This window comes from Suillus subaureus (genome assembly GCF_016647635.1).
Source record: "Suillus subaureus strain MN1 chromosome Unknown BJ212scaffold_5, whole genome shotgun sequence".
NCBI lineage: Eukaryota > Fungi > Basidiomycota > Agaricomycetes > Boletales > Suillaceae > Suillus > Suillus subaureus.
Genome location: NW_024538561.1, coordinates 688,580 through 703,266, shown reverse-complemented (window position 1 = coordinate 703,266; position 14,687 = coordinate 688,580). Strand labels below are relative to the sequence as shown.

Sequence of the window (14,687 nt, the reverse complement as noted above, 5' to 3'; positions counted from 1 at the left end):
TGCTGGCAGTGAAGGTTCATTGGTTGAACTAAAGCCGTGGTAAGTCAGATAACGTAAAGCCAAGATGTAGTGATATAGTACAAAAGTGGTAAATCATCCAGTCAAGTGCACGACAGCGATATCCCTCATAGTCTTTGCACGCGATCAGTGTCTTCCCAAGTACTGAGTATTGAAGGCGAGCTAAGGTATGTATACAGTCAGTTATTTTCGTTAGATGGCTTTCATTATTCGGTCCATACGTGCCAACAGCTTCCATTACACCCAATTCGCTTCTTAGCCCATTGCTTGAGGAGAGCGTCGGCACTACCGCATAAGCGGCGGTTCCTGTCTTATAATGGCAAATGTATCACTACCCAGCACAACGGTTGTTCCCCATCGTGCGTTTACCTCATCATGTTTCTCTCGATTCACCTTGACGCTCCACGCGATGGACAAGCGTCCGTTAGCCGCCCCATCTGCTCAGCTGTACCGCCTCCTCGCTTGTTACACTCTCTTGGAGATGAAAACAAATCTGTCCTCAGTTTAATGGCAAATGCCCACCATATTTTTACTGGTGGCCAAGGTCAAGATGTTGCGGTGTGTGCTAGGGTTCACCGATTAAATTCTTATTCTTATGCGGCTATGCTATCCAAGGTCTGGGACAGACACGCGTTTACACTCAAGACTTCCCTTCGTGGTCACACCGGAAGCATCCTGGCCCTTGAGCTTGCGGAGGAGAAAGGCTGGCTTTTTAGCGCTTCAGGTAGGTCTTCTCGTACTATCATTTGCCGTCTTCTTAGTACCGTGGTTAGGTGATAGCACTGTCAGAGTATGCCTATCTCCTCTGATATATCGGCTTCCGCTGACGGAAGTCAGGTATGGTCCACAGTGACCTTTCTACCGGTCTACATCCTGAATCCATATCTTGAATCGGGTGCAGGCGATCTATTTTCTCTCGCCTGGAACCCCGCAATGCAGATCATCTACATTGGTTGTCAGAACACTTCACTTCAATGGCAAGGGTTCTGTAAGCTTCAGCTTGACCGACGCGCGGAAGAGCAATGCGGCTCAGGCACATCAACTCCAACTCGTAAAGTTCACAAATTCTTCGATAGTTATCCACAATACACCCATCGCCCTGCGGATCTTCAAGCTAACAACTTCAGCATGTCTCCATCAACCAGTCAGGGTGCATTCGTTGGGACTGACTCTTTGATCAACATCCCAGCCACAAATGTCATCGACTCTGCTCATTTTGGTTACATATATTGCATGGCTCTTTTGCCTTCGACAAGGGAAGGCACAGGACACCTTGCGCAAAAGCTGGGGCAGAACTATTATCTCGTCACTGGAAGCGGGGACGAAACCGTCAAGGTTCGTTTCATCTCAAATCAAGGGATGGGTCAGCCGACTTTGTACCACTATCAGATTTGGTGCTGCAACCCATCTGGTCTCAACATGATGCACTCTTTCGATTGTCAGCATGGTGCCGTACTTTCGATCGTCACTTCCGGGGAGACGATATACGCTGGATGCCAAGATGGGCACGTGAAGGTGCTTGACTTCGAAACACTGACTCTTGTTAGATCGATCATCGTTCAAGAAGTAGGCGCATTCGCGTATAATTTAGTGCGAAACCTCATATTTGTATACCAGAATGTCGACGTCCTTTCGCTATCGATCATGCGGTCTGATCTTTACACATGCTCTGCCAATGGTCACATTCACGTAGGCGTGGAAGATTACTTTTTTTTCATCGCCATCTGAATCTCCTTTGTACCTCTCAGAGATGGTCGTCTTCGTTTGATTGCACAGCGTCGTGGCGAGCTCACGACGGTATTGTGCTCTCCTCTGTTGTCTCCTGTTCTTCTGATCGCAAGTCGTTCTGTCTCATTACCGGGGCGAATGATGGTTTCGTTAAGGTAGTGTTTGACAATAGCTTGTGAATACTTACCTGAAAACATACAGGTCTGGGCAATCGTTCCAAAAGCCGAGGAAAATCTTTCCCAGCTGCGCGAGGTTAGCGCGTTGATATCTGATTCGGATGTTACCCAAGGCATGTTATATTGCGATCTACGCCCTTCAATCACTCAATTTTGTAGGAGATACAATGACTTATGCACTCTCCAAGTTCGTGTCAATACCGAGTGTAAGCAGCGACCCGAGCCACAGAGAAGACTGTCGTCAAGCTGCAATTTGGCTGAAGAAGGGCTTGAACCAGCTAGGTGCTCAGTCGGCTCTGGTAAATCTACTTAACTTGTTCCATCTATTTTGCTCACGTATAGCATCTTAGCTACCCACGCATGAAGCCGGGAGTCCTCTTGTTCTAGGGACTTTTTATGGGACTCAAGGGAAACATCCAAAGCCAAGAATCCTATTTTATGGGTACCACAACTGTTCCATAAGACTTATCTCCCCTCATGATTTAAACAACAGGCACTACGATGTTATTTCTGCTCCTCCAAAAGGGTGGGATACTGATCCCTTCATTGTGTCAGGTCGTAACGGCTATCTGTATGGACGAGGGGTGACGGATGATAAGGGCCCTATTATGGCTGTAGCTTGCGCTGCTGCAGAACTTCTCCAAAACCGCGCTCTTGGCGTTGATCTTGTTTTCCTCATCGAGGGTGAGGAAGAGACTGGGAGTACTGGGTTTGTTGATGCAATAAAAGAACACAAAGTAGGATCGCATGTTGCGCTCACATGACCACGCTCATTTCCGTTATTTTTCAGCACCTGATCGGCAACATAGATGCCATCTTACTCAGGTAGGTTGGTGTCGATCATCTCCTTTCCTTTTGTTCATCTGCGGTAGTAACTCGACTTGGATTTCTGAACATCATCCTTGTATCACGTATGGTCTCCGCGGTGTCGTACACTCGACAGTAGAGGTACTGATTTTCGCTATTACGGTGACTCAGACTGACATGTGGTGCAGATAGCGAGCGGTGTGCCGGACTTGCACTCTGGTGTCGAAGGCGGTGCTGCCCCGGAGCCAATGTTTGATATGTATGTCAACAACCTCCAATGGTCAGATCCGGGTTCACGTTCATATCAGGATTCGCCTTCTTGCAACTCTAATGTGTGATGAAGGAAAGGTAGCTATACCGGATTTTTGTTCGTTCACATCCACTGCACATTGATTTTGCTTGGCCAGGCTAATGCGACGTTTACAGACAACTGTGTTCGCCATCAGACCGAGGCCGAAAAGCACTTGTACGATGTTTTATCCAATGTAACTCAGAAGCCTGCCTCTGTGCTATCTTCGCGATGGAGTGAGCCGTCTTTGACTGTACATAATATAGACGTATCTGGACCTAGGAGTAAGTCACGCATTCCGCTCGTACCTGAATGTTGCTCATTATGTCAAGACTCGACTGTAATCCCGGGAAAGGTCACTGCAAAGGTGTCCCTTCGCATTGTTCCAGATCAGGATTTGCAAACCATTGCTCAGTCTTTGGTTGATCACCTCAGAGGGTCCTTCGACAAGTTCCGGTCACCTAACCAGCTTTCTGTGCGTGATTCATGTTGACCATGATCCTGCAGCTCACGATATCTTGTAGGTGAGCATTGACCGCACGGCTGATTGGTGGCTCGGCAATTTGGATGGCCCCTGGTTTAAAGCACTCAAGGCTGCTGTGCACGATGAATGGAATGTAGAACCATTACTCATCCGAGAGGGTGGCGTGAGTGATTTGTATAGATTAGGCTTCCTCTTGCTCACTGTTCATGAAGTCCGTCCCATCGATTCCTTATCTAGAGAAGGAATTCGGCTGCCCAGCACTTCACCTCCCATTGGGACAAAGCACCGTGCGTTCAGTCTTGATTATTTTATTCCTTGAAGCTGATGATCAGCAATCAAGGACCAAGCTCATTTGCCTAATGAGCGCATTTCCGTGAATAATTTATCTAAGGGAAAGTCAGTCGTAAAGCGTTTCCTATCAATAGCTACAAATCTTCATGCCCCGACTGAGTGAAATATGCTTGGTCTTGATATGCACGTATGTCTTGCGCTCTCTATTATAATTTCTTTTTGAAATGCTACACGAGGATATCGTAGATAGGTAATTACCGCTCCGCTTGCAACCACACATTGAAATAAGAGTTAGTGTACAACTTGCTGAACCTCGTAAGAACAGCTCACATACATTCATATCAGTCATTCACTTGACCACTGGCTATTTAACTGAGTTGTGCGTATACATCCTGATATTCGTAGGTTCCGGCTTTGTTCCAGCTAGGCTCGAGACTAGCCTGGCTTACTATGGTCGAGTGGCATAGCTATACGCCAGACGGTCGGACTGGTCACGAGTCTATGTCTATGTTCTAGCAACATTCGAGTGACCCGGTTACTCCCTTTGGCAGGATGTTCTGGCCTATAAATCTAAATTCATCGTCGAGGCAGCTGATTCAATATGTAGTTTTGGGCGAAAGTGGGCCACGAAAATCGCCTTTGCGTCATCAGTTGTCATCGTCAACATCCAATCAGCATCCATGTACCTGCTGACCGTGGACCGAAAGGGCATCCCCGACTCCCTATGTTACAGGATAAGAGGCTCAGGAATACACGATCGGTTTTCCATCTCTGCCGGCTACTGTATTACACCTGTATTCGGGTTACAATCATTTGACACCTCATTTGTTAGAGGTTTCTCAAGTTGTTCTCGCTGAGCCCCTTTTTTCCACTATGCATACCTGGGTGAACCACTGCATGTTATCTTGAGCTTTCCGTTATGGATGTTCTAGAGTTTCGCGTTGACCTCTCTGTCCAGTGCCCAAGCCTTGTTGCGGCAATCGAAAGTAAATAATTTTTTGTTCCGCCTCGGCATCAACATAAAACAGGAGCGCACGCAAACTACACACATCAGAACGATATAGCTCGGTCAGCCACTTTCAGCTTTCAAGTCATCCTCGGTCGCACTGGAAAAGCAAACGGCCGAAGGAGTGTCCATTGATGCGATTTCAATGAGGCTAGGAGGTTACATCATTTCTCTGATTGTTGGACTCATTCTGTCTTTAGCTTGCATGCATTCGTCTGGCCTCCGGCCCCATTAACATTCTTCGTTGATGGTGAACCCCGACAGTTTTGGTCAGTCTGTCGAGAATCTAGGTTGGCACGTACGCACCGCGGGGATATATCTTATGTTTCTGAGACGACCTTCGCGGAGTGTGAAGGTGAATTCCTTCTCATGGACAGACTATCACATGAAAAGGAGGTTCAGCGCAATGACTGGGCCTACGTAAGATGGACTTCCGAAGATCCATACATCGCAAATATGTTGTCAGCAAGGTTTTGAACCAACTCCAGATTTTGACTCCATCACATTAACCACTTGGCTAAGACTAATTATATGGATCTCCAAGAAAACCATCCATGAGTCAATGGGTGGCTATCTGTAGGCAAAATAATGCAGAATAGATTATGACAGACTTTGAAATATATTTACAAAAGATAATCTGTACAGAAAACACAACCGTAACGCATCTGGAATAAAATAATTCAGTCAAAACTGCAATGGATGATCTACTACAGTATCATAATCTACTACAGTATCATAATCTGGTGAATGATGGAGAAGAGACAGCATTTCTTGATGATGAAGAGGACACAAGGATATTAGCAGCTACGCTGGTTGCTGGAATAGAGCTTGCTCAACTTGATTGTGTTGAAACCCAGAACCCTAAGCGACTGTACCTTTGTTGTGCCCAGCTACTTCCTGACCCACATTGGAATACCCTGTGGCAAGTGCTGTACATGAGTCAGACTGATCGCACATTTATTACAACCATGGGCATTGATGTTGTCATATTCCATATGCCAGACATAGATCCCATCATATTCCAATGCTTTCCAGACCCCACCTCTGACTCATTCCCAGATCCCCTTCTGCTGTGTGCTCCATATCTAAGCAGGATTAGCTCTGCTATGGAATTACCCCTGAGCTCCAGACCTCCAGATCTTTACTACTAGCCTGATCCATACACCCCTATCCTGTCCACCCTATGCACATTCTGTCCAGCAAGACATCTGGACTTTACCTCCTCTCGGATTCTGGACTACATCCACCACCTCACATATCTCAGTCCTGTTTCTGCCTTGCCTTCCAGATCCCCAGATCTCCAGACCTCCAGATATTAACTGTTACTATCTCCAGACCTATTCCCACCCTCCATCCGAGATCCTGTGCCTATCCCCATTTGGGCATTTCCGCCTTTCTGGTTCTCGGTTATCTCTGTTTCTATCTTGCTGATTGATCCTTGTACTAGTTTCATCTCCAAGTTCATTTACTTATGTTCTGTCTTACTTACCAATGTGTTTCCACATGCTCATACATAGCCTTACTCTGTTGCTTACTGATCCTCTCGGATATCCTCTAGTATATAACCCCTGTACAACTCCTGTAGAGTTCTCAGTCTGAATATCATCTTAGATCTGTCCTCATCACCTTAGACTTGCCCAATCTTCTTCTGGACTTCAGTCCATCTGAGTTTGTCCTTTTCCATAAGGCCTAGGGATGGATTCCCTAGGCTGGAATTCCAGACCTTCAGATTTGTCCCCTAGGCTGGAGTCTTGCCTTTCCGGCACTTGCCCTCTCTCCGGACTTTGATCCACTTCCTGTCCCTCCAACTCTACCTTAGGGTAGTCTACCTCTGTTTGCTTCTACATCGGACAAAGTCTGATGTAGCCCCTATTCCTTCTGGACCTCTGGATGTCCTGTCCTTCAGATGTTCTGCCCTCCATACCTTCCATCCTGTTTCCTGTAGAAGTATTACCTTGCAGTGGGAACTCTCCTGAGCACTTCCTGTGCTCCTCCGGAAGTCCTCTAGCACTCCACCAGAGTAGCCAGCCTCCAGAAGTCTTCTGGACTTCATCGGACCATCATTGGACTTCCTCTGAAATGAAGGGCACATACTCAGGTAAGGGGCACAGCGCATGAGCTGAGGCCAAGCCCCTCTGAGTCAGTCTCTCTCTCCCTTGAGCATGGTTCTTAACAGATGTTCAAACATTTGAATTCATCCTTACTTCTGGCTTTGCCAGTCTGTGGTACCATAAGCCCATCACACGTCCTGATACCAACTCACATGGCATTCCACACCTGAATCGCCGTTCACTCAATGCTGCTGGAGCACTTGGCCTCATGCTTCACTATCTCAACTCCACCATGCATGAGACTAGCCTCCAACAGATTTTTGCATTGATCCCTGCCACTGTTTCTCACTATCTTACCTCTGGACTGCCCATGCTCTTACAAACTCTATGCTCTATGGTTGATGCCACAATTTGATGGCCACAGTGTCCTGCATGATTTGGGAATCATGCATGGACATGACTACTAGGTAGCCCCCCTAAAAGACAAAGTCTGTTAGCTTAGGCATCAGGCTAGTCAACCCATACCTTGGTTTCAAACCTTGGTCATATAGCTCAGTTTCCCCTCTGTGATTCATGAATTTATTATATCTTGAAGAAAAGTCATTTGTGAGATGGGAATCACATAATGACCTAGTTGATATTGTGAAGCAAGAAGGTTAAGGTATTGCCTTGCCTTTGGCTTATTCACTTTGGCTAGAGAAAACCATAGAGAAAAGTTCAAAGCCTAACAAAAACCTATCTAAAAAGCCTGTGTTTTGTGTCTTGTTATTGTATTATTATTTCTGAGTTGTTTTCTCTAGTATTTCCTTGATTTATTTTTCTATTGGGATGCTCTGACCCATCAGATACTTCACAAAATTGTACCTACAGGGTATGATGTCATAATGATGTCATATGGCTCCACAGATACTCCTGCAAGTATTCTGCTGAAAGTTATGATATCATTTGTTCTGGAATGTTCTGCTCCACTTGCTAGAATGTTCTGCTCCACAATGACTTACCTCTGACGTCATTACTCCACCTATGGAATATTCTGGAATGTTCTGCTCCACTTTCTGGAATATTCTGCTCCACTTCTGATGTCATTGCTCCGCTTTTTTACTTACATAATATTCCCACACAAAATGTATATAAGGAGGGCCCATTCTCCCCCAAAAAATAGGATCTCCCACTTGCAATCATTTGAATCTCAGTTTGAGCTACTCACTGTGAAGATTGTTGCTTACAAAGAAAAGCCCCTTTGAAGTACCAAGTGCAGGGAAAAGACATTCCCTTGAGATTACATAAGTTTCTTACGATAGAAACTTAGTTTATTTGAGACCAGCTTCTCACCTAGTTTCTGATATTGACCAACACAAGCTTTGGTCAATCTGTTCATTTGTGAGACCTGCTTCTCACCTAGTTTTCTGATATTGACCAACACAAGCTTTGGTCAATCTGATCATTTGTGAGACCAGTTTCTCACCACTTTGTGCCTATTTGACCAACCAGTCTTTGGTCAATGTATTCATATTTGAGACCATAGTCTCTACAGAGGATTATCTTAACGAGGAACCATGTTCCAGTGTCTAGACAGTTTATCCTAGACAAGTTTATAAGTTGGGATATAACACAAAAGCTCCAGCTAAGTTAATCACATAGATTGGTTTAGTGAGCCTCCCAAGAACTCACACGTTATCTACCATGAAAGAAGAAAAGTTGTAGACTGTGTTAATTGAGGACTGGCAAGAAGTCTTATCCTAGTGTAATTGTGGTGTCATTACATTTTACACGCATTTATATAAGACTCTCAGTTATTAAGACAACGGGACCTGATTTCGAGCATTGTAGTGCCCTCGTAGTTGTGTGTCACTCACATGTTGGAAATAAGAGCAAGTGTGCCCACAGTTGAGGTGCGTCATTATTTGCTATTGTCTTTGTTCATTATGCCTAGTGGCTTGTATGTTTCCTTTTGTGCACTCTTGTTATTTACTTTCTATTGTACCTACTGAATCCATTGTATGCTAAGGCCAGCACCTTCTCGCATTCATCAGGCAATTGACCTGAAAATGACATAGCTTTGTAAAGCTCTGTCTATCTGTCATATGCCATTCCGGACCCTCAACTCTAAATCTGCTTCTCCGGACATCCAGATCCAAGATCTGGATCTCCAATGATCTGATCTATCTTTATCTTCCTTCTGGAATCCAAACTCTATATCAGTGCCCAACCCCATTTAGACTTCCCCTGTCTCTGGACTCCGGTTAACTATGTTTCCCTTTTGATTATTGATCCATTACATACATTTCATTTCCAATATGCATTATTTGTGACCTGTCCTACTTACTAATAGACTTTGCATATGCTTTGTACATAGCCTTTGTGTTTGCTGACTGATTCCTATATGATACCTACAGTATATAGACCTCCTGTAACTCTCAGAAATACTTCAGTCTGAATATCATCTTAGTTCCTGCTCATTCCTGTGTCCTCCGGACTTGAGCCTAGTCTCTTGTCACATTCCAAGTCTTAGGATTGCATCCTAGACTACATCTCTGGCTCTACCTTAGGGTAGTCTATCCCCTGTTAGTTTCTAGTCTGGAATCCGTCCAGATTAGCCTTATCCACTTGTCCAAGTAACATCCAGACATCCATCGGATTTATCTCACATTTCAGATCTGGACATCCATTACCCGCCCTAGTCAAATCCTGGAAACTCCAGACAACTATTCTAGCCCCTGGAAATTAAGGGCACATACTCAGGAAAGGGGCACAGCATACGAGCTGAGGCCAAGCCCTTGTGATCCGACCCCCTTGAGCATGTGACCTTAACACTATCATAAAATTCATATAATACCTATCATAATTGCACTCAGCCTAACAAAGCTTTAGATAGGCAGGTTCCACTGGAAAAAACTGCCAAAAACACAATCATGACACTTGTTGTAAACACCTGCCATCTTCAACAAAGTCTTATAATATCACTTAGCCTTGACAAAGCTTTAGATAGGCAGGTTACAGTGGGAAAAATTGCCAAGGACACAATTATGATGCATATTGCAAACATCTGCCATCTTCAATAAAGTTTTATAATAGTGTTACTCACAGTAAATTTTGCTCTGTAAAACAAACTCGCTAACACCGTCAAAACTCTTGTAAGCAAGCACAGCCGCATGCGGCAGGTTTGGAAGTCAGGCCGGCATCGTGGCTGAGTTCCAAATATGCCTGCTGTTCGCCAATGCCTTTGTCGTTCTGCACGACTTGGAGGCAACCCTCCAGTGCGCTGTAGCCTGAGAGCGATGGACTCCGCCGAGCCATCCACTACCGCCATCTATCTTACAGTGGCCCCTCCACGCATTCCAAATGTGCCGCCAGGGCTCAGCCCCCCCCCCTCATATCACTCCACTAAGCCGCCATCAACTTACAGATTCGCAAATCATTCCTCCCCTGCTAGCGCCCACAGATCCCATTACTTTTGCTGCTCTCGTTCCTTCTGCCCCTCCCACAGAACCCATTACTTTTGCTGCTCTCATTACTTCTGTCCACCCCGCTCTCGTTACTTCTGCTCCCCCCCCGCTCTCGTTCCTTCTGCCCCTCCCGCTGTAGCTTTTTCTGCCCCTCCGGCTGCTCTCATTCCATCTACCCCTCCCGCTGCTCTCGTTTTTGGTTTTTGTGCTGTTCATGCTCCCGCGCTCTGTTTTGATCTCGCGGTGCATTTATTTCACGCTCATTAACTACCATCTACATATTTGTGTAGTAGTATACATGTCTCGAAATTTCACTAAGTGTTTCCAAGTCCGCTGTGTGCCGTGTGTCTTATGCTGAGTTTGTTGAAGACTTAAATGAGCTTTTTTACACGCTTTACCAAGTTTGTTGAAGACTTAAATGAGCTTTTTACACGCTTTACTGAGTTTGTTTTACAGAGCAAAATTTACTTTGAGTAACACTAATGCCAGACTACTTCAAATAAAATTGCCAAGAAATTACTGAAAAGTCTCAACCTTGACACTCATTTTATCATTTTATAATTCAAATCAAATTTTAATTGGGTTTAGGGTATACACATGTAGTACTAATACAGGAGAGCAGAGAAACATGATAGGACAGAAGCTAGAGAGGGACATGATAGTTACCTGTCTCAGAGGAGAAGGAAGAGACCATAAGGGCCAGGGAGGAGGACCAGGGAGGGCCAGGAAGGAGGACCAGGGAAGGCCAAGGAGGAGGACCAGGGAGGGCCAGGGAGGAGGACCAGAGAGGAGGACCAGGGATGAGGACCAGGAAGGAGGACCAGGGAGGAGGACCAGGGATGAGGGCCAGGAAGGAAGACCAGGGAGGGGGACCAGGGAGGAGGGCCAGGGAGGGAAAGGGCCAGGGAGGAGCCAGAGACCATAAAGGAGGAAAAACCACCACATAGGGCCAAAGATATCACCATGAAGAGACAGGGAGGGAGAGAAGAGGATGTTGGCTTGAGGGGCCAGAAGGGTGTACTTAGAGTGTAGATGAGATGACAGAAGACAAGTTTCGAAGTTGGTTGAAAAAATTGAAACTCCGACTTACCTAAGCATCTGTCATGTGACATGGTTAGTGCAATGTTATGCAAGTGATGGTAGTGAAGATCAATTGGTAGAGAATTGTTAATACAATTGTAAGACATGACATATCTACATCAGAATGTTGGCTTTCTTACAATCCTTGTTCATTTAATATCAATTTGTCATGCTTATATCAAACTTTATCTTTGTATATAATCTTATATAATTCAGTAGATTCTTGATATGATTTTACCAACTAAATCTAGGAAAAACAAGTTTGTGCTGATTTCCTAATACAAAATACACATCAAGGTGATATTTCTAGCATAGTCATATCTTCATTCATATATGTGTGACACCATGATAATGGTATCTAATGCTAAAACATGACATGTAATAATGTTTTGCAATGACAAATTATATCTGGTCATATCAACTTCGGGTTGATTTCCTGATGTTATTCCAAGTCCCACTTACTTACAAGAGCACTCAAGCTATTTAGCCAGCACTATTTCAACTCGTTACCTCAGATGTTTGCCTTCATGTGCATGATCTGAGGCAAGATACTTAGTTTCTATTCATATTCACCTATGCTTACATTATGTAGAGTGTCTATTTAATCTAGGTGAATACTACAGACATTTGCCTTCACATGCACGATCTGAGAGTGTCTATTTAATCTAGACCCACATGAATTGTATTAAACTTTCATCATGCTTGCAAGGTGCTTTTGGAAGCATCGATGGGCTCAAACTCCCTGTGCAGACTTCAGATGATGTTGATATTGAAAATGCTACCTACAACGGATGGCTTTCCAAACATTTTATCAGTTCAGTCATAGCATTTTCTGCTGAAGGTGTGTTTTTGGTCTTTCTCCAACAATTTGTACTCAATAGTTACTTTACAAAGGCATTGTGATTGCAGCAAGGATGAATGCACCTGGCAGCTGGCATGACTCTCGTCTCACCTCTCACATCTATACTCAACTTCGACTCAACACACCTCCTGACTACTACATCGTTGCAGATACTGCGTTCCCTTGTGGGATGACTTCCATTGACAGACACATTTGCACACCTCTGAAACATGGCCAAGTTTTGTGTGGCTCAGCTGCCGAGATAGAGGAGCATATGGCATTCAACCGCAAACTACTCTCTTACCGTCAAACAGCAGAATGGGGCATATGAGCTATCCAAGATGCCTTTGGAAGGCTACACATACCACTTGACATCACTAACCAAGAAGCTCACAGTGACCTTATTGAAATCTGTCTTCAGCTGCACAACCTGCATGCCATACATGTTGGGGTCGATCGGATACGGACCATGTACATGAAGCATTGGCAAGCTACTGAGGATGATCTAGATGTGTGGCGAGGCTTTGAAAACATGCTATTTTCAGAGCAGAGGAAGAAGGATCGAGTCTTGTGCTTCCATGTCATATTGGAATTCCAGTAGATACAACATGTAAAACTTGTAATGATGATATCAGATGAGGAATGCAATGCCAGTTTCAATGCAGATGAGATGGATGAGAAGGCAGACAGGAAAGATGTTCAAGACGGAATGAGCACAAGATGTAGAATGTTGTAGCATCCAACCATCCAGTACCTGCAATGCCAATTTCGACAGAGATGATGAGATGGATGAGAGGTCAGACAAAGGGGAAGACAAAGGAAAAGATGTTCGAGACAGAATGAGCACAAGATGTAGAACATTGTACCATCCAGCCATCCAGTACCTGCAATGCTGATTTTGATGGAGATGATGAGATGGACAAGAGGTCAGACAAAGGGGAAGACAAAGGAAAAGACATTCAAGATGGAACAAGTGCAAGATGTAGAACATTGTAGCATCCAACTGTCCAGTACCTGCAATGCCAATTTCAATGGAGATGATGAGACAGACGAGAAGGCAGACAGGAAAGACGTTCAAGATGGAACAAGTGCAAGATGCAGAATGGTGAGAAGCAGAAATCTTTGCATGGTACATTGGTACCCTAGGTACATTGTAAGCATCATAGCACAATCAAATCTCTACTGACCCCTCCTTTTGAATGGGCTTGATAGGCTCATCAGCAAAGTCCTTGAAATATGGGCGATCAGAATACTTGGGACGTCCAGAGGGGCCACATCTTTGAAGGCATGGTGGCTTGGGCCCCTCAGATGTGGTACTTTCACCTTCATCAGTAAGCCACCTAATGGATCCCCCACCCTCAGGGTACCACTCTTGATGCAAATTCTTGTGTTTGGGCATCCAAACATGCTGATGGTGCATGGATCTGCTCATCTGCATCATCTCAATGCAAAGCTTGGCCTGATCACGTTCATGTTCAATGTCATACATGCAAGCACGCAAATTGAAGAGTTGGCCATGCAGGGTCTCCATAGTGGCTTTGGAATCATGGAGCTGCTGACTTTGGGTAAGTAGTTGCATGGTGGCAAGGCTGCGATTGGCATGATCTTCGTCATGGTTGCATTGGGTGGCTGGGTCAAATGCAGTGGAAAGTCGAGTGAGTAAATCCATAGCTGCCACTCCTCGAGTATTGTGATGTGGAGCTGGGGCGTCTGTACAAGGAGTGGAGTGGGCAATTACTGTATGCTGAATTGGGGGGGAGGTATGCTCATCCTGGTTCTGGTCAGAGACAACAGAGTAACTGTCATCATCTTCCATGGCGTCATAATCCATGTTGTGCAGGTCATGGGTTCCTGCGCGCTTGTTAATGAGTTGTTTGATGTGATGGGCACATGTAACTTCTGGAGGGCACATGCCATCTCCAGTTGGCTTCATAGTCTTGACCAACTGTAGTTCTACTTGTGAGCAATGTCACAGTCATGAGACAAATTGAATCTTACCTGTTTAAACTTTGTTTCAAGTGAAGTGAGTTTGCGTTCAGGCCGGTGGTTCACCTTGGCCCATTGGCCAAACTTAACTTGAACAGTCTGCCACCCACATTGGCTGAGAGGGAGCTTGTCATGGACTACATCAAGGAGACTTTTAATGTCCAAGGCAGTATAATTGTTGGACCCTTGAGGGTGGCCTTGCCTTGCTCATGCTTCTGCTTCATCATCCTCATCTCTGTCCTCTTGAGAACACTTCTTTGGGTTAGTGTATCCAGCATTCTCCTTCTCCTTGCCTTTGCCCCTTGGGGCTTTGGCCTTGCGATGAGTGCCTGCTGTTTTGGTGGCTGGAGTATGGCCGCAGGCCTCTGCAATACTGGCAGGGTAAATCAAGTCCATATCATCAGAGTGAGGTAGGGGGAGGAGCACAGGGTTAGTGTCATATCCCACAATCCGGACCCATGTTCCATCATATTCCCACGCCTTC

The 14,687-nt window shown here is 45.1% G+C and overlaps 2 protein-coding genes across 2 annotated transcripts; one reads left to right on the top strand and one right to left on the bottom strand.

Moving 5' to 3' along the window:
• Positions 1 to 393: 393 nt before the first annotated feature.
• Positions 394 to 3,956, top strand: BJ212DRAFT_1477032 (uncharacterized protein; the record flags this gene model as incomplete). Its single annotated transcript, XM_041339480.1, has 20 exons — positions 394 to 576; positions 634 to 742; positions 792 to 808; positions 856 to 1,353; positions 1,408 to 1,584; positions 1,636 to 1,707; positions 1,767 to 1,901; positions 1,948 to 1,998; positions 2,036 to 2,221; positions 2,273 to 2,364; positions 2,416 to 2,659; positions 2,713 to 2,747; positions 2,795 to 2,870; positions 2,918 to 2,988; positions 3,038 to 3,077; positions 3,137 to 3,302; positions 3,351 to 3,493; positions 3,543 to 3,665; positions 3,715 to 3,789; positions 3,843 to 3,956. The coding sequence occupies 20 exons, from the start codon at positions 394 to 396 to the stop codon at positions 3,954 to 3,956; spliced, it is 2,607 nt and encodes an 868-aa protein (XP_041197014.1).
• A 7,011-nt stretch (positions 3,957 to 10,967) lies between these two features.
• BJ212DRAFT_1477030 (uncharacterized protein) lies at positions 10,968 to 11,408 on the bottom strand (the record flags this gene model as incomplete). The annotated part of the gene is made up of 1 exon (XM_041339479.1): positions 10,968 to 11,408. One exon carries the CDS (start codon positions 11,406 to 11,408, stop codon positions 10,968 to 10,970), a length of 441 nt encoding a protein of 146 aa, XP_041197013.1.
• Positions 11,409 to 14,687: the final 3,279 nt, after the last annotated feature.